The sequence below is a fragment of the Eucyclogobius newberryi genome, unplaced genomic scaffold (genome assembly GCF_026437365.1).
Source record: "Eucyclogobius newberryi isolate DKJ021-1_F unplaced genomic scaffold, fEucNew1.0.hap1 SCAF_2, whole genome shotgun sequence".
In the NCBI taxonomy this organism is placed as follows: domain Eukaryota; kingdom Metazoa; phylum Chordata; class Actinopteri; order Gobiiformes; family Gobiidae; genus Eucyclogobius; species Eucyclogobius newberryi.
In genome coordinates, this window is record NW_027315834.1 from 14,808,719 (window position 1) to 14,832,195 (window position 23,477).

Below are 23,477 nucleotides of genomic sequence, written 5' to 3' on the forward strand. Positions count from 1 at the left end.
CTGCTGCACAAAGAATATGCTCAAAGCTTTATTTTAAAACTTTAGCACAAAGAGTGCATTGCACAACACATGCCAATACTCTTACATTTGTGGTAAAACATGGATGATGTTGAGTTGATACTAAGGAAAATACTTGATTCCAACTTCGATAACGCTATGAGCATAAACTTAAAAAAAGCTTTTATATAGGTCAAGTTTATTTTGTAATATTGATAGATATTCAAAAGAGGATCTAGTTTTTGATATTTGTTTTAGTATCGGTTACTATTTTTGTTACTTGACAACCCAAGTATGCAGTCATAATTTTGCCCAAATTATCAAAATCTGCCAAAAATATCGTCAGATTTGCTGGATTTTATACAATCGTTAACAACAACAACAACAACAACAACAACAAAGACAAAATCTCCTCTTTTTCATGTAATGTTTTTTCTTTATTTTCAGTGTTTATTCTCCCTGAAGGCGTCAAAACTATGAAAAGAACACATGTAGAAAAGCTCAACACGTTTTATATTTTAGATTCTTCAAAAGAGCCATCCTTTGGACTCCTTGCATATGTCCGTTCATCTTGCTTCATTTATTTGATGTCTTCAGTATCTAAAATGTGGAAAGTAGTATTATATAAAGAGCAAAACATTGAATAAAAAGTGTCTGTTATTAAAATCTGTGCATACATGTTCAGACTTATGAAGGATGAAAAAAAACTGTTATTTTAGTGAGCTAAATTGTTATACACTAATTATGCTACATATGGACGAACTTTTGTTTGACAGTTCCAAAAACTACAGATAAAATACTTAGAGCTCAGGTGGGGAACGTCAAAACGTCAGTTACCATGGAAATCCGCCATGTTTGTAGCTGGCATGTTAAATACAATTTTAATGTGCATAGAAATCATTGATCTATTAGAAATACATATTAGCCAAAATATGTAAAAAAGTAAACACAACTACCTTACATTGAGAAGAAAATCCATGGCGAAAAGATTTTTGTTCAGGTCCATCATCCCTTTGACTTGGAAACAACATAATGTCAAAACCACATAACAAAAACATTATGCACATTTGAGCGTTAGCATTAGCATTAGCATTAGCATCTGATGTAAATAATGCTGGGCTGTGGGCATCCGGAACGTGACCACGAGGAGGCGCTATTCCACAATAGTTTGCAAACGTTCATTTCGCTTGCAAAATATCACTCACGTATTTGGCAGAATTTTACAGAAGATTAAATGCTTCAATACTTCCAGATTCCTTGAATAAAATGTATATCATAGAAAAAAAAAAGGTTTCAACAGATACAACCTATAGGCTACAAAAATATATAAATTCGGAAATGTTAGTACGTTTTCTGCAGCACTTTAATGTTTCTTTTTTTAAATAATTCTTATACTTTTAATGTTTTGTTGTGTATCAAAAACTTTTGTTAACCTGACTGTACCTGTCAGATCTGTACGCGTACTTAATATTTGTGTTAATTAAAAAAAGAAAAAGAAACATCCTAATTTCATGCATTAAAAATAGATAAATACCGTAATAATAACTGAGAAAATAAATTTCTGGGATATAGCCTTAATTATAAAAGCAATAATAATATAATTTTAAAAAAATAACAAAGCATACAAATTAATTACACTTTAACAAGACTTTATATACAAAATGAATTAATTACAATGATTACACAGTGACAAGATTTTAATAGTGACATATTTGAATAAAAAAACCAAACAAAAAAAATACACCACAAATATAATGCAGAAAATAGAAGTGCAGCGGTTTGTGACTGTGCAAGGGTGAACAAAGGGTTAAATCTGACAGAAATTAAAAAGTGGAGACTTGGCACAAGGAATAGAAACAAAAATACAGCCGTATCGTAACAAAGACAAGCGTGACATTATTTGATATGTGCACATTTACAAACTCTAAATCAATATTACGTTTGTGTGACATAAAATAACATGATTTTACCGGCACTTTTCACAATACGCATCCCCCTCTTGGAAGTGAGGACATGAGTGAGCACACACACGGACCACAATTATTTCTTGTGAATAGGCGTACAAATATTTAAAATAATTACATTTGGTGGAAATATATTAATTGACAAAAATGGGTAAATAAATTGACCATTTTGAGAAGAGGTCCAAAGGATATAAGAACACTAAAAAAGTTAAAATATTTTTAACAGCAAATTAAGGCCACTCAGACATTGTATTAGACTTCAGTAGAGTATACTGTAATAACCACATTTAGGCTTTTTGAATATGTAAGTGATTGTTAATTAATTTTACAATTTCAGTGTCACACACCTTGTCAAACCCAACATACATTTTCAATAATATTGAAATTACATTGAAAATACTGAATTACAATTCAGGGCTAAGAATAAACATGTGTCGTTCAACCACTGTGCAAATTCTCAAACACATTTAGACAGTAAACACTTAAAATATGGCCTTTGAACAGCACTAATAAATACAGATTGTATAAAAAATAAATAAAATGACCATGATTATAGGCCTTCTTCTGATCAGAATGCAAGCGCACACTGCACTAGTATAGGCCTGTTCCCTCACATAAAGGTAGTATATAAATAACACAATAGTGACACCTCTAAAGTTTCTCGGGGAAGACGGCAACAATAATTCACTGCGTTGGTCAACGAACATGGCGAGGTGAAGGCACAACCGAAAAACTCCCAAGTACCTCTTTCCTGGCTGTACATGTAGAGAAAAGGCCAGAATTCTACCAGTTGTTCAGTCGTGAGATTAACCACTTATTGTCACATTTACATATATTATAAAAGTGGAGCGATGGTAGAGGGCTTTTTAAACGTTCACAGTTTAAGTGTAAGGCATTAAACACATGGCCACAGTCGAGGAGGTTATTGCAAGACAACACTGGGGTGGAAGGGCCTCACTGGTGCCCTCCACTGGTGGTAATAGCTCAGAAAAAAAATGGTTTAAAAGTGAGTTAGCTATTATAGTAGCTTTGTGGTTTCTCCTACCGCTCAATACAGCACTAAATTACCTTTCTATTTCTTATATGTCTTTATTTTGTCTGAACTGTGTCTGAATATTGGTTACCACAATATTAAACAGATATCATATATTGACAGAACTGAAGAAGTTACTTGGATGTGTGGCGAAACATTCATTCTTAAAACCTTTGTCCAGTTGACAGAATAATCATCATTTCGGCCCTAGTTTATACCCAAAGTGTGAAACAGTATTAGACAGTGTAACGGTTTACTTGGCAAACAGCAGCTAAGACACATCAAGACTCGTTTTTAAATGCTCTTCCTCATCTTCCCTCCTCTGCTGATCGCGTCTCAGACTTGAGGCGCACAAACTCCTTGGCCACGTCGTCGTTGGAGCGCTGGGACAGGATTCTCATGGCGGTGAGGCCAGTGTCATCCATGTAAATGCGCTGGCCCAGAGGACACCAGCACGCGCAGTTTCCCTTCTCCATTATGTCCCTCATCTGGAGGACGGCCAGGCCCACCACGCGGTCAGCGCGGCCGAAACAGTAGTCTTTAACGCACACCTGCAGCTCGTAGCAGTCAAAGCCGTCCTGACTGCCCAGAATGCTGGGGGAAAAAGTCAACATATGTTTTACAAAATATTCCAGTAATTCCAGTGGCATTTATGGTTTTGAATAAGTAATATAACAATGGCACTATTCATACTGACAGATAATATTGAATGGAAACTGAATACCTATTCATTATTATAAAGTAGTAACAACATATTGATAGAATAAAATCATAGTAATGTGATTATTAAAGACGCTTGACCGGATTTTTACTTTTTTTTACAGAACAAGTTCATTTTAAATTGTTTACAGGACATATATGTACTAAAACAAAAACAAACTTACATGGAAATAAAATGGGTACAGCCACTTTAAATATCATCAAGTAACAGGATGTTATAGAGGTAGCATCAAATAACGTTTACATCTACCGAGCGACTCCCTTTGGAACATGCACAGCTTTTGCCTTGATATATTTTATTACAAATATCACATGGAAAACTAGAGGTGACCTAATCTGCACTAAAACCTTATTTTAGGCTAGATATTACATGATTTCGTGACTTTTTTACTTACAAGTGGAAAGTCTCGTTGAATTTGGGAGACCAGCTGTTGTTCTTGGACTTAGTCTGAAATTTGCGCTTCTTGTCGCTGAGGTGAGGTCCGATCATGGTGATTTCCACGAACGGGCGGAACATGCCGGACGTCTGCCACTTCAGATCACTGGCTCCCACGACTGTTGAAACACACGTATGGAGCAGTGAGTCAAGTGAGCAGCCTTTTTAGTCTTTAACTACAAACAAGCTCAAACCTTTGGCAGTGACTTTGCGCTCCCCGCTCTTCGGATGAGTATAGAGCTCAACCTGCACAGAAACCTCACCGATGGGTTTGTCCACACATGAGCCTAGATTACAAAATATCAAGTTAAGACGCAATAGGGGTAAAACAAACGAGTGCTGCAAGATGAATCACAATTTAATCGAATTAGCAATTTTAATAGTTGCAAAAGAGCAATACAAATCATCATGAACATTCTTATTAATTAATCGTAACCCTAATTAATTATAGATAAATGAAATTTGTTTCATCAGATTTTGAACTTTAAATCCTGTTGAATTTAATTTCATTACCCTGAAAAACATGTGTTAATCGTTTTTACTCATACATTTCAGGCCCTCAAATTCTGAAAAGTGAGAAAATGGCTGAAAATATCCAAGATGCCAAGGCTTTAGCAATGGATTGTGTCTGACTGAGGGGAAAATAAATGTGGGAAATTCCTCAAAATCTGATGAAACAAATGTTCTTTCACACTGAACTATAAAACCTGCCAAGTTTGCAATTCAATATTTTTCATACGTGTCAGCCCCAGTTTAATCATGCTTAATAATATTGACACAGAGAGGACTGATCAGGGATGGACTCAGAAAAGGACTCGGGTCTGACTCGGGGCCCACTTGGGAATGACTCAGGTCCATGCACACAAACACAGAGAGAGAACATGCTGGAGATAATTCCACAGTAACCTACCCCTGCTGGGCTGTATTTTTTCATTAGGAGTGAACCTAATGCCCTTTCCATTGTGCACTGGCACAAACGCAGCACAGGAGGAAAAGAGATGTTAATCACGTGTCAGGAACACAGTATGAGCAAGAAAAAGTCCTGTCACTTGTGTTTGAAGGCAAAAACAGGCAAAACTCAGTTTTACGTTTTGAGTTAGATGGCCAAATAATTACTCCCAATAAATGTAATTTTTTTTATTTATTTTCTCACGCTTCTCACAGACTTTTTTACTCTCGTATTGAACTTAGTTATAGAAGGATTAAAGGATATCTGAAAGAAGAAGATTTATTTAATGTTATTTCACCCCCCTTAATATATACCTAATAAATACAAATACATTGAAAATCCTTCTGTAAAGCAACTTTGACTGAAGTATATCCTAAAAAAATAGTATACATATATGACATTTGAAACAAAACACCTTCTAGCAATATAAAATAATGAACAATAACAAACTTACAGCACATTTTCCCTCATATATATGTAAAAAACACACAGCGTGTCTTGTATTAGTGTTTTTATATTCCCCTGCACATGTAGAGTTCAGACGGATGGGCCATTACCTTGTGCGTGTTGGCTGGTCACAAAGGTGGTGATCAGCGTATCTGTGGTCTGAGTGTACAGTGACAGAGCGTGACGCAGTGACGACAGCTCAGGACTCTTCTCCAGAAAAGCCTTCTTCAGTCCATTCCCTCCGGCGTGGAAGTATTGCTGAAAAAACAAAGGGAAAAGTCAGTCAAAAAACATACACCAGTGATAAAATCTTTTGATATTTGAATAGTCGTATGACATTAAAAAACAAGCCTCTAATTAAAATATTTTGTGACTGAGACAGCTACTGAGGTTTAGGATCTTTTAAACACTTTTTTACGGCAAAATATTGAAACACAATGCACAAACTGTCATAAAAAAATAAATTATGTCATTTTCCCCCATAAAATCCAAAGAAAATAATTTAGTTTTTAAGATGATCTATTTAAAATGTCTTTTTTTTTCATGGGAAGTTTATCTCCACTGGCAAATACCTTAATCTCCCTCTAAAATTATTAGTTTTAATGGGTTTAACATAAATATTTTTTCACTGCAGATGCAAGGTGATATTAACTTGAAATCAAACTAAAAATTACTGATTAGAAAGAAAACCAGCATTAGAACAAGCATTATTCAGAATGCTTATAAATCGAGCTTTCAGTGGCCCACAACTAGAAAAAACACATTAAGTAGCTTAACGTGGTGCAAACATATCCATTCTAAAACATTTCAAAAACAATTGCCGTATCCTTTATCCTTCTCAAGAAATTACACCACAAACCCCCAAAGAGACATTTCTAAAGGTGTGCACGTTTGTAAATCGTGAAAATCCAAAATTCTCCTATAATTTTGGTAAAACAAAGTGGTACCCTTTGTATTCATCTTCACCCCCATTGCTGTGATTAAGATTGAATAAAGGTTTGTAAAAGCAGTGTGAGACTCTGCAACGAGGCGCATGACGGTCATTCCAACTGACCTTGATAGTGTCCAATGCCACGTCCATGACAGCGCATTGCCGTGGAGACAAGCTCTTAGCTTCTCCTGCCATGTGATCCTACAGCACCGAGGACGAGATATAAGATCAGACGCAAACATTCAACTCGGATCTTTGTTTGGGAATAAGATGGGTCTCACCTTGAGTTTGGACAGCTGGCCCAGTTCTTTGGCAGCGGAGAGGATCTGAGCTCCCTTGGGGGGGAATAAGACATTTGCGTTCATTTCCAGACATTTACTTGCAAAACGTTTCAATAAAAAAATTACTTCTTAGTGCAGTTTTTGGACTTCTTACTTTAACTCCAACTTACAATAAAGTTGACAGTATTTCAGTAAATGTTTTGGTTAACATTTATGTTTCTTGCACCGTTTGTTCCTCATTTTTGTTTTCCATCTTTCAAAAATACCATATATTGTGTATTCTGCCAAACCATTAACAAAATAAATCACATGTTGCAGTTACTTTTACCTGAGCAGTAGCTTTCCTAAATACCCCTTTACTCTTATTGAAGCACTTAAGTAATACTCTACCCATCTCTGTTGATTTCTACTTGTTATGTTGCATTAACCAGCCTCCAAATGACAAATGGCCTCTTGTTTCTCTTACAAAGGTGTCGATGCCCTGTGGCAGGACAATAGTCTTCTCCAGGCACGTCATCACAATCCTCCACAGCTCCTTCAGCACCCGCTTCAGCACCGTCTTCTCACACACAGTGGCAAACAGAGTCAATCTGCGGAACATACGGACACACAGGTTTAGAACGACGACAGAATACTAGGATTTCAGTTTATGCTGTAGGTTATAGGCCCTGTAGGGAAATGTTTTCTTTCAAAAGCGATCGGGAAACTTGTTAACTATAAAGGTGGGAGATTTAAACACTTAAAACATAGATAATATTGCAATTGTCTACTGACTATTAAAAATGGGGCTGCCCAGTAGTCGAGTGGTCTAAGCAGGGACAATTTGCCGAATGCCCTGCTACACTTTCCTGTCTAATAAAGCCAATGAGTCAATAAAATACTTAAACAAAAGAAAAGCACACAGCATAACTGATTAAAATAAAGAGAAAATAAACGTCAACTGTACCCTTCCTAATTACGGTATTTTCTATATTTTCTCATTTTATGGTCCTTGGTCACGTTTTGTGCATTAATTCAACCTCAAATCATGACATTTCTGCACGTTTTTCCACATAAAGTGAAAATATCGTCTGAATATACTTTTTGAGATAACAATGATGATAAAAACTGGTTTCCTCCATGGTGGATTATGAGTAGCTGGAGGATTTGCAGATGGAGCATTTTTAGTTAAGTTAAGTCACTCAAACTTGGGGTAAACAATGCAAACGTCACATATTTTGACCACCGTGCCGCCATTTCTCCAACAAATACAAGAAAACCAATTGCTTGAATGTCCCAAATCCACTCACTTTCCGTCCAGGAAGTCCATAAGCGGTCTGAGCATGTTGTCTGAATCTGCATCCACTTGGTTCTTGGTGTTGTCGTTGAGTGGTCCTTTGATCTGGTTCAGTAGAGACGACATTTGCCGCATGCAGTCTCGGATTTGGCTCTGGAAACTGGACAACAAAGAACACCTTGTAATATTGACTCGTTTGCAGAATCAAATCACATTTTAGGTACAAAATCAAAACTCTAGCAACTTTTTAGACCAGAAACCATCCTCTGACACTGCATTTTAGACAATAGAGTGACATTTTGAACAAAAGAATAATAGTACCTTCTTGATTACACCATGTGGTTCTAGGTTATTGTAAAAGTGTTCAGGAAAGGTCTAATGTTATCCTTTTGATGTGATTTTTTTTTGTATCAATACTTGCTCAAATGAGAACCTTGCTTCAATAGTATGAATTAGTATCTTATTTGAAATACTTTTGACAACGTAACTGTCCTCTGCAAACAAAAAAACGTCATCCATCGGGTCTAGTTAGGAATAGTTTATCTGTAAATTACCTGTTTCCAAAGGTGCTGCTCAGCTCATCCAGGACATTGTTGAGCTTCACCTGGAGGTCGTTCAGGAGTTCACTTGCTTCGCTGTCCATCTGAGGAACACATCAAGAAACAAAAGTTACATTACAGGGCAATTACCAGCTGCATTTGCTAGTTTGGAACCAGCGAAACACCAGGGGACAAGGTGCTGGATACGATTGCTTACCCAAATGATGTTTTTGTAAGACCTTTGTTGATACTTACAACCATGAAACTCAATCAAATCAAATTAATTAATGTTTGACAAGTTCTCCAGACTTACTAAGGGCAGATTACACACTCAAAGAGGCTCAGGGACAAAGACAGGTGTAAAGATCTATGCATTTATCAAATATACCGATGTTATACACTATTGTCTAAATAAATTGTTGTTCTGGAGGGATTTTGGGGTTATGAATGAAACTAAGGTGTGGATCATTAGGTCAAGAATAGCACTTTAATTCATAGCCCAAGGAGAGAACAGGAGGAGAATATATTCAAAGCACTTTTAGGGGAAGGCTCTGGGCACAAGGACAGCAGGACTGAGGACGTTTGTTACCATCATGAATAAATATGAGGTCAACCCTACACTCACCTTTTTGTCCTGAAAGACTATCTCAATCTGGTTCAGCAGAAAATAGTAACAGTATTTGTTAACCAAAATTTTGTGAAAACAAGTAGTTATGACTCAATTGTAATGAAGTACAACAGAAGCATTTGTTTTAGTGACATACCTTTTTCACAGTGTCAGACTTTGTGATAAAAAGTGGAAAACAAAAAAGACTCATATATTTTAGATGAAAATAAAAATAAAAACCTTTAAGAGAATTTTTGAGTACCCACCTTTTCCTCATCCGACTTTTTTTTTTTATATAAAGAAAGAAAATGAGCATTGTTAAAAATAAATATATTTTATAAAAGTAATGGAATGTGTTTGAACAAACAGGTAAATTGATAGGATTGGAAATAGGTGTAGAAAAAGGGCTAACTACAAAATAAATGTCACAATTTGGGTTGATTTGAGGAAGGGAAATTAGGGTAAACGTTGATACTATATGTGCTCAACAAACCTCAACTTCTAGTTTGAGTTCCTGATTGACCTCTTCCTCACTTTCATCAGACTAAGAAAATAAAAGCAGTGGTCGCTATAACGCACTCAAGTACAACAGTGTACCAAATGTCTTAAATTAAACCAGGAATATGCAGTCATAAAACATATTTAAATGACTTGCCTGCAGATTTAAGGTTTTGCAGTTGCGCTAGAAAAGAAAGAAAGATCAAAGTGACTTCCTGTTGTCAAAGTAAAGGGTTTCCAAAGGATTGACGGAAAGTTGGTTTCATACAACCACCACAAAGGAAAAAAGCATGTAGAATAAGAGAGTGCTGTAACTTTATCAGACATTTACTACCGTGATACAAGAGCTCACTGATGGTTTCTAGTCCAGAGAGACCATCAAGTATTTTAGCACGGGCTACACTTGACAGACAAGTGCCATCCCCACACTGCAATAATATGTGTCAACCAATTTGACGACATCTATGTCAACAAATAAACCCTTTAAATGAGCATAATACATTTTCAATAATAAACTGACATCAGATCTTAATGCTAATCATTTGAGGTCTTACTAACAAAAAATAAGCAACAATTTAGCATTTCCAGTGAAGAAATGTATTTCAATTTGACAAAAAGTACCTGTAATTGTGTAATATAAAAAATGGATGGCACAATATTTCGTTAAACTAATAAAAAAACAGCAAAACCTTGGATTGATTTTTCAGATTTTAAAATATTGAGGCTTATCCCACTTTACCCAAATCAGTCAAAATCAAATCACATTATGTTCCACCTCACTTTTGCCAAAATGTTGCCTTGCGTAAGGAATTTAGAATATTGTTTCATTGGGTAAAACTTTTAAAGGGTCTAAAAACAACTAGGGGATTGAATTATTTAGAAATGCACATGTGTTACAAACAATAATGAAGATTGTGTTGCCAGTAGTCTTTATTAGACAGGAAAGGACAGAGTGAAATGGGGGATGAGAGAGAGGGGAAGACATGCAGTAAATATTGTCTGAGTTGTGCGGCAATTTCTATTCTACAAATTCTATTATTACAACAGAAATAACCTGTTCTACTACATGTATTTTCTACACTCAACATACCAGTGGTTCTGCATTTGCTTCATCCTCGTTGGTCACAAGTTCTTGTCCCTCCCACAGAAACAAATCAGACTTTCTTTTAACTACTATTTACTATCAGCTGAAATATAGATTATTCTGTCCATTTTATTTAATACCTACCTCCTCCTTTTTCTCTTTCGGAAACAAATCATCTTGCTTTAATTAATAACGGAAAGATTGGAGAAATTTTATTGTATTTAATAGCATTAAATAACTATTCTAAATGTCTATTCTAAACATCTAAAAGCGCTACAAAGGTATGTTTACGTGCACACAAACATCTGATCATTCTCTTATTTCTGGAGGTATCATTGAAACATCATGTAAACTGGCTGTGATTAAATGCAAAGTCTGATTATTATACATTTTTTGAGTTCTAAGATGATTAAAATGACAAAACAACAAAATCTGATGTGATTGATTTGATTTCGTTCTGATCACAGCCCCTCTCGTCTTAAGTCATTTAAATAAGATTAAAAAGTTCACAAATCAGACTTTGGTGTGCGTGTGAACATAGTGAGAGCTGATGTAATATGACTTTGGTTTTGGTAAGGAAATGTATGCAAAAAACAGTAAACTAATGAAGCAAAGACAAAAATGAATGAGAAAATGTTAAAGATCAGAAGAGTTATTTTAAAATGAATTGCGCTTAGTCATCCAAACACGACATTTACACTAAATATCCACTAATCACGAGGTGTTTTTGATAATCAGATTTCTCTTCAGCATGTAAACACACAAAAACACACCGCAATTCAGATCTGATTATTCTAGTTTTAACTGACCATATAAAAGTATCCACCGAGATGCTGACGGACGTGATTTCTCGTAAATTTTCTCTTCAGAATATTGATTTAAGGGGGAGTTTTGCGGCACACTAATCAGACAATGAGCCGTGAGGGCACATTTCCAATTCATAACAGTCTACGAGCCTTCTTTTCAAAGTCAAACCCATTTTGCAACACATTTATGCACATCCACAACTGTACATACCAGCGCTTCCTGTGTCGCAACCTGACACACACAAGAACAGAACAAGATTGTTTGCTTGTTAAAACTCGGCTATCAGCATTCGTGAAGATTATTTGTAAGAGGAAAAGAGCCATATTTACAAACAATATTCAAATTAGCATAGGTAATTTTGTAATGCGAGTTTACCATACCATAAATAATGTATATTGAAGCACATTTTAGGGACTACAGAACAGACATGTATCTCAGTGAGCATTATCTACCATTTCAGTGATTTTTATCCATTGAAACCTTGTGTCTTTACCTGTTTCGCACCCATCGACTCAAACATCCTCTCCAGCTGGATTCTCAATTGCTGAACATTATTCATCAGGACACAAGGCTGAAAGAAAATAACGTGGCAACATTCAATATTTTGAGAGTCAAGATGTGCACCAAATAACTTTATTGATTGATGGTCCGCCGCCTGCTTGTCCCATTAATGCAGCGTTCAAGTCGAGCTCGGGTGACTTTTCCCCCCAACTTTCTGTGTTCCAGTTGAAAAACAGTCACCAGTATATTACGATAACAACTCAATCAATAATAAAATAAGTAATCAAAACAAAGCAAGTGCTCAAATCAGCCAAAATGAAGGGCCATTTGAGTTAATTTACTGTTTACTTCGGAACTCTGAAGATCATCAACTTGTCTACCTGTCCATGGAGACAAGCAAGTTTTTGTTTTTATTATTATTTTTGTATAAATGCAAGACATACAAGTTAAGTTAGTATTAAACTATAACATAAGTACCAGTAGATCATTATTTTACATTTTGTTCAAACTAAAACTGAGAAGCCTCTTTATAGTGGACATTTACCATGGCAAGCAGTGGATTCTATTTACTTATTTTCCTTGTTAAAAACTGTTATGTGACATTTTTGAACTCTACATGTAAAACCCGAACTCAAGGAAATACAAGAAAGTGGACAGGAAAAGGTGAGCACTCAAGCCTCAAATGGAGAACAATACAGATTACTCAAACATGAGTCAATCAAACTATAGCTTTGAGTAAATTGACATCATAACATGATTAGAATCTGATGAAAGTTTCCATGGAGACAAGCAGGTGGCGGAAAACCCATCAGAAATGTTACTTTGTCCAACTTTAAGTACAATTTCTAATACTTACAATCTTCTCTTTGTCAATGTAAGTGGGGAAACTTTTGGTCAGAATGGCACTGTACTGCAGCAGCACTTTGGCAATAGTCTGTAAAGAATAAAAAATGACATGTTATAGGTTTATACAAATTGAATTGTATTTGGTCAATACATGTGACGAGTGCATTACCTTTGAAAAGCGCCTGCTGTACTGAGCCATGACTTTGGGGTCTGGGCATTCCAGTTTCTTGATAATCTCAAAGCTCTGGTTGAGCTGTGTGAATATGTCCACCACAGAGCAGGAGAACAGCGCGTGCTCCGACGTCTGCTGGAACTGAACACGGCAAAAACAAGTTTCAGAAACGGACCTTGGCGCTTCATTCATTTTAGATGGCACAGTTTCTGACCACCACCATTCACACTCGCACACATACAGTCATGCAATGCTCCCATTCAGTTTATTTATGTCTATATATTCAAATTTATATTATAGAAGCTTCCTTTTTATGCATTTTAAAGAATAAGTATGACATATTTGACCTTAATAACGTAGAGGTATTTTTGCATTTAGTCAAATAACTAGTCTCAAATGGGCTGTGACCATCTATTTTCAAACAAATAAATTAATTAAATGTGTTTATAACCTTTAAAATATTCCATGACAGGGACCATTTTTTTAGCCATTTTCTGGCTTTTGGCATAATAAATGTGCAATAATTTCTTGAACTATATTTAGTTTCCTGAAGTTTACAGATTTTTTAAACACCATCTGCGATTATAATAAGCAAGATATTTACATTTCACAAAATTTGATTGAACAATTAATTTTTTGTGTTCATAATATCGAGCTTTATTTAGCAGTCGTGTAGTTTGTTTCTGTGATAAAACAATATTGATTGAGGTCTTGAAAGTACCACATCACAGCTTTATGCAAGAGGTAATGTGTGTATCAAGGTACAGTAAATAATGATGATAAAATGCACTGCGATTAATGAGGATTGAACTGCAGACTATCTTGTGAGTGGGCTCCCAACTGAGCTATGGTGTTTGCAACATTTCTCTTCTCTTACTCCATCTTTCTTGTCTCTCTCCAGCGCTCCGTGCATGAACTCTAAAGACACATCCTCGTTCTCGTCCAGCCACTGAAGCACAAACTGGACAAACCAGCTGCAACGGAAAACAAAAATAGATGAACCGTACAATTGAAGTTTAAGTTTAAGGAGAAGAGAGTGTTTGACTGAAGCGACTTACGATGGGTAGTCAGGAGTAACGTCCTTAAAGTTGGGCAGTTCTTTGACATATTCGTTGAAGAGCCACTTGACTTTGAAGTGGAGGTTCATGTAGTCGGTGCTTTTACACAGGCGATTCTTCTCGTGTTCTAAAGGAATCGACAAAGCAACAATTACCCAATGACCCAATGACTGAAATCTTTATTAAGGCCTATAAATCAGAACTTTCAAGGGGAATAATATCAAAAGTATATAAATGTATTAATGACCTGGACAGCCAATCTTGTAAATATATTCAAATTAAAAGGGGAATTTTGTTTTGAAGGAAGAATGTGATTTGTGTTTTTTTTTTTTTTTTTTTTATAACAACATGTCAAAATGCTCTTTATTGACAGGGAGGGGCTGAATGTTGGAGAAATTGTGGTTGGCAGGAAGCACATCATTATCATGTGTTCTGGGACTGTCTTGTTGCACAAAAATATTGGGACAGAAATTAGAAGGCGCTGCAGACTGTTTATGACAACAATTTCAGAACTATGTATTTGGGCCTCAAAACTCTTGCCATGGACAACACAAATGGATACCATTGGAACATATTGTCGGCAGCTGGGAAAAAGGCCATCATAAAAAAATGGATGACACAAACTCCACAGACAATAAAAGGAAATGACAGACACCATGATTGACAAACGAAAAATGGAAAAAATTACATACTGACTAAACGTGGAAACAGAAATATATATATACATAAACTGACTAAATGGGAATCATATCCTGGAATTTTTTTTGTATGCCTTATTTATTTCTATTTTCTATTTTACGCAATTTGTTTTTTCTCTTGTTCCATCTTGTCTGGTTTGTTTTAGTCAGTTCTGTGTTTTTATTTAATACAAAAATTATATAACAATACAATAAAAAATAAATCGGTACCCAACAAAATCTTATTCATGCCAGGTTTAACACAAGATTAACATCAGGCTGAGAAATAGATTTTCAAAGTTAGGGGCCTGGGGGGCCCCTAACTTTTCAAAGCTGGGGGGGCCCCAAGCAATTTCAGGGGCCCACAAGCGTGCGCGGCATCGCGGCGTCATAAGAACAAGATAAATGTGTTGTTTTAAATCTGGCTATTAGCATGTAAAACAATTTAAAGTACTTTTATCTGTTATTTGATATGAAGAGCACAAATACTGAATCATATAAACCTGATCTTTAAAACTGTTTAATTCAATATAATAATGTTTCTTAGATACAAAATAAATACTGTTTACAGCATTTGACACAAGGAGATCTTGTGGAATATATGAAATCACGTCCTACAAAATAAACTACTAACATATATACATTGCCCTGAAAATTAGACCGGACATTTCCGAGGACACGTGAACGCAACACGAACGCAGCGGCCAATCAGATGCCCGCTTTCATCGATATTAGATCACGGAGACCGCTCGGCCAATGAGAAGCGAGAAGACGTGCGAAGTGGGCATGTCTGTCAAAACGAAACTTAAGCGATGTAAATGCCCGAATATGGCCAAATTACTAGTTAAATCTTGATTTTTTTCGAGGAGGGGCACGGCGGGCCCCCTCCTATTTCAAACCGTGGGCCCGCCGGAGATTCAACTGCTTGCGGGCCCCGGGCCCCCGTCTATTTCGCAGCCTGAACATAATTGTCGTAAAACTGATTTTTAAAAAACTGATTTCTTTTGCACCACACACACTAACCCATGTTCATCTTTATCAAGTATCAAATTAAACAAGTTCCAGTCCGACCAGTGAAGTGGTTCAAAAACCCTCCCACCAAACCTGCCCAAGCTCTTTATTAATACATGAACGTGGAAGGGGTGACCATTGCTATATTTCATGCAGTGATGATTTTCCATAGTGATTAAGTCTGTGAGGGGATCATCTTGAGGACAAGGCCTGGATAAAAGCTTGGGACGAGGGTCGGTACAGTAGAGTGGAGATGGACCCCAGGGAGACATAAGCAGCTTTCAAACTCTGCACTAGAATCAGTTCACGTTTTCATTCCCTCTCTGCAGCTGAATCATTTCTGTCCTCAAAATCCCTTTTCATACAGTGTATAATTTTTTTCATAGCCTTTTTATAAAAACATCTGCACTCAAAATGATTGTAATCCAAATCAAATCCTTGAAAAAGTTGTAGTAAAACAGCTTTGTCGCCACCTGCAGGACAATAACTTATTTGAAGTTTTCCAGTCAGGGTTCAGAGCCCACCACAGCACTGAAACTGCACTAGTTAAAGTCACAAATGATTTGTTATTAGCCGCTGACGATGGACTGGTCTCAATCCTGGTTCTGTTGGACCTCAGCGCAGCGTTTGACACCATTGACCACAACATTCTACTGCAGAGGTTAGAATGTGATGTAGGTGTTGGAGGAACAGCCCTCAGCTGGTTTAAATCCTATTTATCTGATAGGTACCAATTTGTTAATGTAAACCAGAGCTCCTCACCAAGCTCTAAAGTAATTTACGGTGTGCCACAGGGTTCGGTACTCGGTCCAATTCTGTTTACTCTTTATATGCTGCCATTAGGCAACATTATCAGAAAGCATGGCATTAACTTCCACTTCTATGCAGACGACACTCAGCTGTATTTATCAATGAAACCTGATCAGAGCGATCAAGTAGACAGACTTAGTGCTTGTGTGAAGGAGATAAAAACCTGGATGACACTAAACTACCTGCTTCTTAACCCTGAAAAAACCGAGGTCATTGTGCTTGGCCCTAAGCATCTACGAGACTCTCTATCTGAGCAGATAGTCACACTGGACAATGTCAGTGTAGCCTCCAGTTCTACTGTAAGAAACCTTGGAGTCTTATTTGACCAGGAGCTCTCATTTAAAGCTCATATAAATCAAGCTTGTAAAACAGCCTATTTCCATTTGCGCAACATCGCCAAAATCAGAAGAATCCTGCCTAAAAGTGATGCCGAAAAACTTATCCATGCATTTGTAACGACTAGATTAGACTACTGTAACTCCCTGCTTGCAGCGTGTCCTAAAAGCTCCATAAAAAGCTTTCAACTGGTTCAAAATGCAGCAGCAAGATTACTAACAGGAACAAAAAGAAGAGAGCACATTACGCCGGTGCTGAAGTCTCTTCACTGGCTCCCCGTCGAGTCTAGAATCAAATTCAAAATTCTACTCTTGACCTACAAAGCCATAAATGACATGGCCCCATCCTACCTCAAAGATGCTATAGAACCATATCATCCAAACAGAGCTCTTCGCTCTCAGAATGCCGGCCTTCTGGTGGTGCCAAGAGTCTCTAAAAGTACTGTAGGAGGTAGAGCGTTTAGCTACCAAGCTCCTGTGTTATGGAATCAGCTCCCGACCCATGTTAAATATGCTGACACAGTCTCTTCATTTAAGTCCAGGCTTAAAACGTTCCTCTTCGAAATCGCTTATGGTCAGACTAGTTAGGAACAGAAACATAAACCCACAGCTTTAGCTACGCTGCCCTAGGAGCAACTGTTCTGGGGGAAGTATGACAGCTTGAGCACTATCCTCTTCTTCTTCTGACTACTTATGCTATCAAACAATATTTATTTTTTGATTCCACTTGCAAACTGTTCACCGCCTTCTTTTCTTTCTCTCACTCCTGAGGACCTGTGGACCCAGATGCCTCTCCCCTGGTGAAGTGGTCCCTGCCCTGTGTGGACGGTCCCTCATCTGCCTGAAGAGTGGGTCCAGCTCGACTCCGACGGTCCCTCATCTGCCTGAAGAGTGGGCCCAGCTCGCCTCCGACGGTCCCTCATCTGCCTGAAGAGTGGGTCCAGCTCGACTCAGACGGTCCCTCATCTGCCTGAAGAGTGGGTCCAGCTCGCCTCAGACGGTCCCTCTTCTGCCTGAAGAGTGGGTCCAGCTCCAGTCTCCCTCGTGTCCGTCTGTCCGTCTGTGAGAGTCGGATCTCTCCTTCACTGGAACTCCTCCAGGTTTCTACGCTTTTTTCCCAAAGAGGTTTTTTTTGTAGTTTGTCCTGGCCGAGAAGGAGGGTCTAAGGACAGAGGACCCTGGGACATCGTCCCTCGCCACCACAGACATTGTCTGACTCCATCGCCACCACAGACATTGTTGATTCATTTCTCCCTGTGGCCCTCAGAGGCAACTGTTGTTGTGATTTTGGGCCTTACAAAAATAAATAGATTTGATTTGATTTGATTGTTTACATGATAATCTTCAGATAGAATGTCAAGATTATTAGGTTAATCATAATAATCACAATAATACAAAATTGACAATGTGACAATTTTAGAAGAATTACCTAAATTTAACGTTTTTTTTAAATCACATTAACATTATTTTGCCATCCTGAACGTTGTGTGTAGCTGTGCATAAAGCTGCTCTATAGTTACACATTAGACGATAGGACTGAAAGAAAAAGTAAGATTTCACTGTTGTTTGGTCACATTTTCATTAAAAGTGAATAATGGTTAAATTGTGATGATTTTTTTCCACAATAATCAAAACACGAAAATGTTATATCATGACATTCCCATTCATTTGTATTTTTTGTTATTAAATTATTCACTCTGCACTAACTGTGTAAATGACAGGACCGGGGCAGTTTGGCCATAGTTTTGTTTTTCTTGTGGTTGTAATTTGTTGCATTGCAACTTAAAAACTTAATGTATTATAATAATATATTTTATTTTGTATTTTGTGACACAGGTCAGCTGTAAAATGGGAAGAGAGAGGGTGGAGACATTAAGCCAACAGTAACAACCACTTTAAGGAAGGTGGGAGATATTGAAAACATTTACACATTTGTTGTTTTTTATATTATATTTAAATTCTCATTTATTATATCTTCTATAATGAAGACTTTTCGATCTCAATTTATATTTGTAATGCCCAAAGTCACAACAGAAGTTGCCTCGAAGAGCAACGGTGAAAAATAGATTAAAAACTATTAATAGGAAATTAGCAAATCCTCCTTCTCAGCAAGGAAATCTCGAATCTTCAAAACAAGAGTATAAAGTTATAATTCAGCCCTGTTATGTTTATTTTTAATTGGTCCATATAGATTTTGTGCAACGCTTGAACCTTAACCAAGACATTTAGGCATGTTTCAGCACATTCCAGATGCACAGTAAAAACATTGTCAGAATATTGTTACAGATAATGCAACAAAAAGATCAAGAATAAAAATACCCCAATCTGTGCAACGCCTTATACCACTACACCATCAGTGGAGAGCACATAAGTGGATTTTATTCATTGTATAGAATAATAAGCACTCTGGGCACTGCTGGTTGACATTGAACTAATGCTGGATATAAGGTAATTTCTTTTTACAAAGAAAAAATACTAGTGATGTATTTTCCGGACTATAAGTCACACCTTTTTTCATAGTTTTGGCCGGGGTGCGACTTATACTTATATACTTATACTCCGGAGCGACTTATATGTGATTTTATTTGTTATTTTCACACTTGCAACCTTATTTCATACTCCAGTGCAAATGATATATGTTTTTTTCTTCTCTATTATGCATTTTTTGGCTGGTACGACTTATACTCCAGTGCGACTTATAGTCCAGAAAATAGGGTAATGGCACAAAATAACCATTAGATAAAATGATTCTTAATGCCAAAAAGGGCAAATGCCTACCTTCCATAGCGTACATCATGTCCTGAGCAAACAGCGTCCACATAACTTCAGCAGACACTTTCCCTACATTCAGTTCTTGTGGAAACCTGTCACAAAGTTATGAAGTAAATCCTCAAAAACAACAAAAACAAAAGCTGTACTGCTATTTTCTAATGCTACTCACTGGTTCAGCACCGGTGTGTAAGAGTTTCTGTCCTCTTCAATGATTGAAACAATCAGCATGATGAGTTTAGGCCAAAAGTCTAGATTCTTGATGCTAGGACCCTGCTCTTCTAAAGGAATTTCATCTTTGTTCTGGATAAAACAGACACATTTAGTAGTTCCAGTGGATGCGTGCGTCTAAATACCTTGTTAATAACTTACTGAGTCCATGGGTTGGTACTGTCTGTTGTATAGTTCATGGCAGTTATTGAAGATGTAGTCATAAGTTGAGTTTAGACAGGCTTTGACACAATCCCTCACTACTTGACTGGCTCTAGGTGGAGACTGGATTTCTTGTACCTGCACATTTAGAAAGATGCATGTAGAAAGATAAGTGGGTCCAAACTTGGTGATATTTTCTGCTTACCTTCATTCTAAAGAAAGTGATGCTAGTTAAAAGATCTACGGTAGATTTCAGATCCTGTAGGCGGTCTTTATTACTTGCAGGGAAGTGATTCTAGAAAAAAATAAATAGACAAATTATGACAAAATATTAAACTGCTTTAATCCAATACTTTTTTAGTTTAGTTAATAGTCATAATCTATGATATGCATGGTTCATTATTCTGTATTTTGGTCTTGATAAAAAGAAAATGGTTGAAAATAGTGGCGCTTTTCACCAGCCTCTTTCTGGTGATTCACCTTAATCTTAAACATAACAAAGTGAACAGTGGATGTGTTTTAATTAAACGGAGAACTAAGTAAATACAGATTAGTGGGTGTGTATCGGGGTTTGGGGGAAATGGTAATTTTCTGAGCAATGGCGTCCTGAAAAAAGAAGACTAAAACATGCATGAATATTTCTAAAAACAAGTTAAAGTGGGCAAATGAGAAGGAAAAAAAATATATTATTATTTAAAAAAAAAAAAAAAAAAAAACTCTTTTTACCATATGGAATTTAACTTTTATAATTTACACTGACTTCATATAATTTCTTTAATACTGTAAGATGCAGTAACACACTTACATGTAACATGTTGTTAGCATTTCAGTGTTTTACTTACCCTATATGTCGAGAGATCAATCCGCAAAGAGTTGTGCAACTGGTCTAGGAGCTTCACAAAACGTTCTTTCTGAAGGTGGAACAAATAATTTGAGAATATATTACAAGTGCAAGTAGCACTAATTTCTGTATGTGGTGCAACAGATACAAACCCCAAAGTTGGAGGCTGCAAAGCGGTCGGAGGCAGAGACATTGGTGGAGGCAGTGGTGTGGGCGTAGAACGCATTGATGTTCGCCAGTAAAGTGCTCATTACAGCAGGGACACCAGGGCACATGTATTTAGATGAGAGACAGGCAAAATGTCTGCAAATGGAAAAAGTGACATTCAAACCAAGCTCTTCACTACCCAAATGTTTCTTAATAATTAAAAAATTTAAATATTTATAAAAACTCCAGCAATTGATTTTCTTTTTTTTTTTACTTTTTAAACTCTACAACACATCTTTGGCATTTCCTGTAGTATTACTTTCAATAATGGTCTGGAAATAACCTCAACTGTAAACTTACTGATGAAGGAGGCAAGTTTGTATCTAGCTAAAAACAATGGAAGTTTGCATTAAACTTGAGAACAATCTAAGGAGTACCATGATCATAAGTCAGGTGTGGTATATGAATTGTGAAAACAAGGAGATTCATAGCGTTTTGAACCCTGGGGAGTTAGACAGGCTAAATATAATGAAACAAAACACATCTCCTTGTAAGCGTACACGAAAAGCCAAACAAAACAACCACAATTTACTTGGATGGATGGATAAATAGATAGAGAGATAGCTCTTGAGTAACTTTACTGGGGAAATAGACAAAGCTACCTTGCCCTGACAAGCTAATGTAAGCAAGCAGTTGTAATGAACATGATTAGACAGCAGAAATGCTCAGAATGCGTCTGATTGAGAAATGATTTCTGGACTTAAATTAGCACAAGAGACCATAAGATAACAATTTCAAATCAACGGTTTCCTGAGGCTCAGAGAGAGACAACCTTGTACACAAGATAAATTAAACAAGTGCAAAAGAAGCCAAATACAAAGGAACAATGTTATAACATGGTAAATTCTGCATAATAAAGTGTCCTTTAAAGCAATTCACCATCTGAAGTAGAAGTCCTTGTAATGTTGGAGCTTGGTGCAACAGCGATGGAGTGCACGAGAGCCTGTGTCATAATGATTTCTCTGATGTGAGGTAATTTCATCAGGCGCTGAGTTATGGAGCACGTTTAGGCTGAGGGATGGCCCATTGGAGTGTGCTTTGTGTGAGTGATGTGCTGAGCTAACAGGCATATGTAGAGAGCATGACACTTCACTGGGACCCACCACTGACAGGGCGTTTATACTGACGCCTTTATAAAAGAGAACAACAACACTCTCTGGCACTGTTGTTAAGCCATGTAGTTTATAATTGAAGGTGGTCTTGGGGAATCTACTTGAATCACAAAGCAATTGATTTTGTTCTCTAATCTTTATGTTAATAAAATAGTTAAAATTCTTGTTTTTGCACTTGACTTGAATGTATGTCATATTTGCGCTTTTAGAAGCGTTGGGCAAGATTGTCAAAACCCAACTCGTGTTTTTTCTGACAAACTCCTATCCCATCCAACAGTGCAAGAACCATAATAGTTCTTTTGGTGGATAAGAACCATGTTTCCCAACCAGGGAAACAGGGAAATAAATATATTTTGAAGTTAATTTCTATCTTTAAGAACATCTGTTAAAACATAAAAATATAACATAAACAGATTTATTTTTGGCTTGTACATGAGATAGGGGGTACTTGGAGTTTGAGAAAAAGCTTGGGGTTCCTCGTATTTAAGATTCGGTTGGATGCTACAGCAATGAAATATGCAGAATTATACTCACGTCATGGCCTGATAGATTGACTCAATTCCATATCGCATCGCAAACTCATCAACTATTTCCTGAGCCACGTCATCAAAGTAGACTTTCCAGGAATCGTCCCCACGGGTCTCCGGGATCCTCACCGCACCTTGGCCCAGCACGTCAGTCGAATAGTGAAAAAGATTCTGTTTAAAAAAGAAGAATGAGAAGGACAATATTAGTATTACCAAAGTTGAATCTGATGGAAAGTTTGAACACAGTAGATGTCAGTACCTCATGCAAACAGGTGTACTGGATGTGATATGCAGCTATTTTCTCCTCTCCTTTGATTTCCACATTAATTTGCAGTCGGATGGCTCCTGATACAGCTGACTTGTCGGTTCTCTTCTCTGTAAAAAAAAACACACAAAAAAAAACAGATACAGTTACGGTAATGTTACTTATAGTTACATATGACATGGGTCCAACATAGTTTTTGGTTTGATTTAATGTTACAAATGTGTCTGCCACACATTTTATTCAAGAAAAATATAATTCAAATGTACAAAGACAATAAAAAGAGAAAATAAAAATAAAAGGTATTAGTAGGTTGCGCAATATTGTTTTCAATCTGTGCAGTTTATGAGTGTGTGTACGTACGTGCTTGAGCATTATGGGAGATTACGGCTTAAATGTGCAACTTGA

At 36.9% G+C, this 23,477-nt stretch overlaps 2 protein-coding genes and 1 long non-coding RNA gene across 6 annotated transcripts in view; 1 reads left to right on the forward strand and 2 right to left on the reverse strand.

The window, feature by feature from the left end:
* The window catches only part of phf24 (PHD finger protein 24), a 289,741-nt gene that overhangs the window by 16,012 nt on the left and 250,252 nt on the right, over nucleotides 1-23,477 (forward strand). The gene's annotated exons all lie outside the window — the stretch shown is intronic.
* The window catches only part of LOC140367260 (protein unc-13 homolog B-like), a 71,869-nt gene continuing 50,021 nt past the window's right edge, over nucleotides 1,630-23,477 (reverse strand). Inside the window, exons 18-41 of one of the 3 annotated variants that reach the window (XM_072453632.1) lie at nucleotides 23,067-23,182; nucleotides 22,815-22,978; nucleotides 21,114-21,264; nucleotides 20,963-21,031; nucleotides 20,326-20,415; nucleotides 20,121-20,258; nucleotides 19,921-20,051; nucleotides 19,758-19,843; nucleotides 14,147-14,273; nucleotides 13,966-14,062; nucleotides 13,086-13,229; nucleotides 12,927-13,004; nucleotides 12,063-12,140; nucleotides 11,780-11,800; nucleotides 8,589-8,677; nucleotides 8,048-8,194; nucleotides 7,225-7,348; nucleotides 6,759-6,812; nucleotides 6,601-6,678; nucleotides 5,657-5,804; nucleotides 5,061-5,117; nucleotides 4,345-4,437; nucleotides 4,110-4,269; nucleotides 1,630-3,588 (exon numbers count right to left, since the gene is read on the reverse strand). In XM_072453632.1, coding sequence (XP_072309733.1) covers nucleotides 3,303-3,588; nucleotides 4,110-4,269; nucleotides 4,345-4,437; nucleotides 5,061-5,117; nucleotides 5,657-5,804; nucleotides 6,601-6,678; nucleotides 6,759-6,812; nucleotides 7,225-7,348; nucleotides 8,048-8,194; nucleotides 8,589-8,677; nucleotides 11,780-11,800; nucleotides 12,063-12,140; nucleotides 12,927-13,004; nucleotides 13,086-13,229; nucleotides 13,966-14,062; nucleotides 14,147-14,273; nucleotides 19,758-19,843; nucleotides 19,921-20,051; nucleotides 20,121-20,258; nucleotides 20,326-20,415; nucleotides 20,963-21,031; nucleotides 21,114-21,264; nucleotides 22,815-22,978; nucleotides 23,067-23,182 — 2,726 coding nt within the window. In that variant the 3' untranslated portion in view covers nucleotides 1,630-3,302. The remainder of the gene's footprint in view (nucleotides 3,589-4,109; nucleotides 4,270-4,344; nucleotides 4,438-5,060; nucleotides 5,118-5,656; nucleotides 5,805-6,600; nucleotides 6,679-6,758; nucleotides 6,813-7,224; nucleotides 7,349-8,047; nucleotides 8,195-8,588; nucleotides 8,678-11,779; nucleotides 11,801-12,062; nucleotides 12,141-12,926; nucleotides 13,005-13,085; nucleotides 13,230-13,965; nucleotides 14,063-14,146; nucleotides 14,274-19,757; nucleotides 19,844-19,920; nucleotides 20,052-20,120; nucleotides 20,259-20,325; nucleotides 20,416-20,962; nucleotides 21,032-21,113; nucleotides 21,265-22,814; nucleotides 22,979-23,066; nucleotides 23,183-23,477) is intronic. The other 2 variants (XM_072453633.1, XM_072453634.1) reach the window with 2 other exon arrangements.
* LOC140367261 (uncharacterized) lies at nucleotides 9,338-9,964 on the reverse strand. Of its 2 annotated transcripts, none has more exons than XR_011928113.1 (3): nucleotides 9,836-9,964; nucleotides 9,656-9,724; nucleotides 9,338-9,355 (listed from the first exon to the last, which is right to left on the reverse strand). It is a non-coding gene; the product is annotated as an uncharacterized lncRNA (long non-coding RNA). The 2 variants fall into 2 exon arrangements; XR_011928114.1 differs by lacking the exon at nucleotides 9,338-9,355 and adding an exon at nucleotides 9,448-9,461 and having other exon boundaries at nucleotides 9,674-9,724.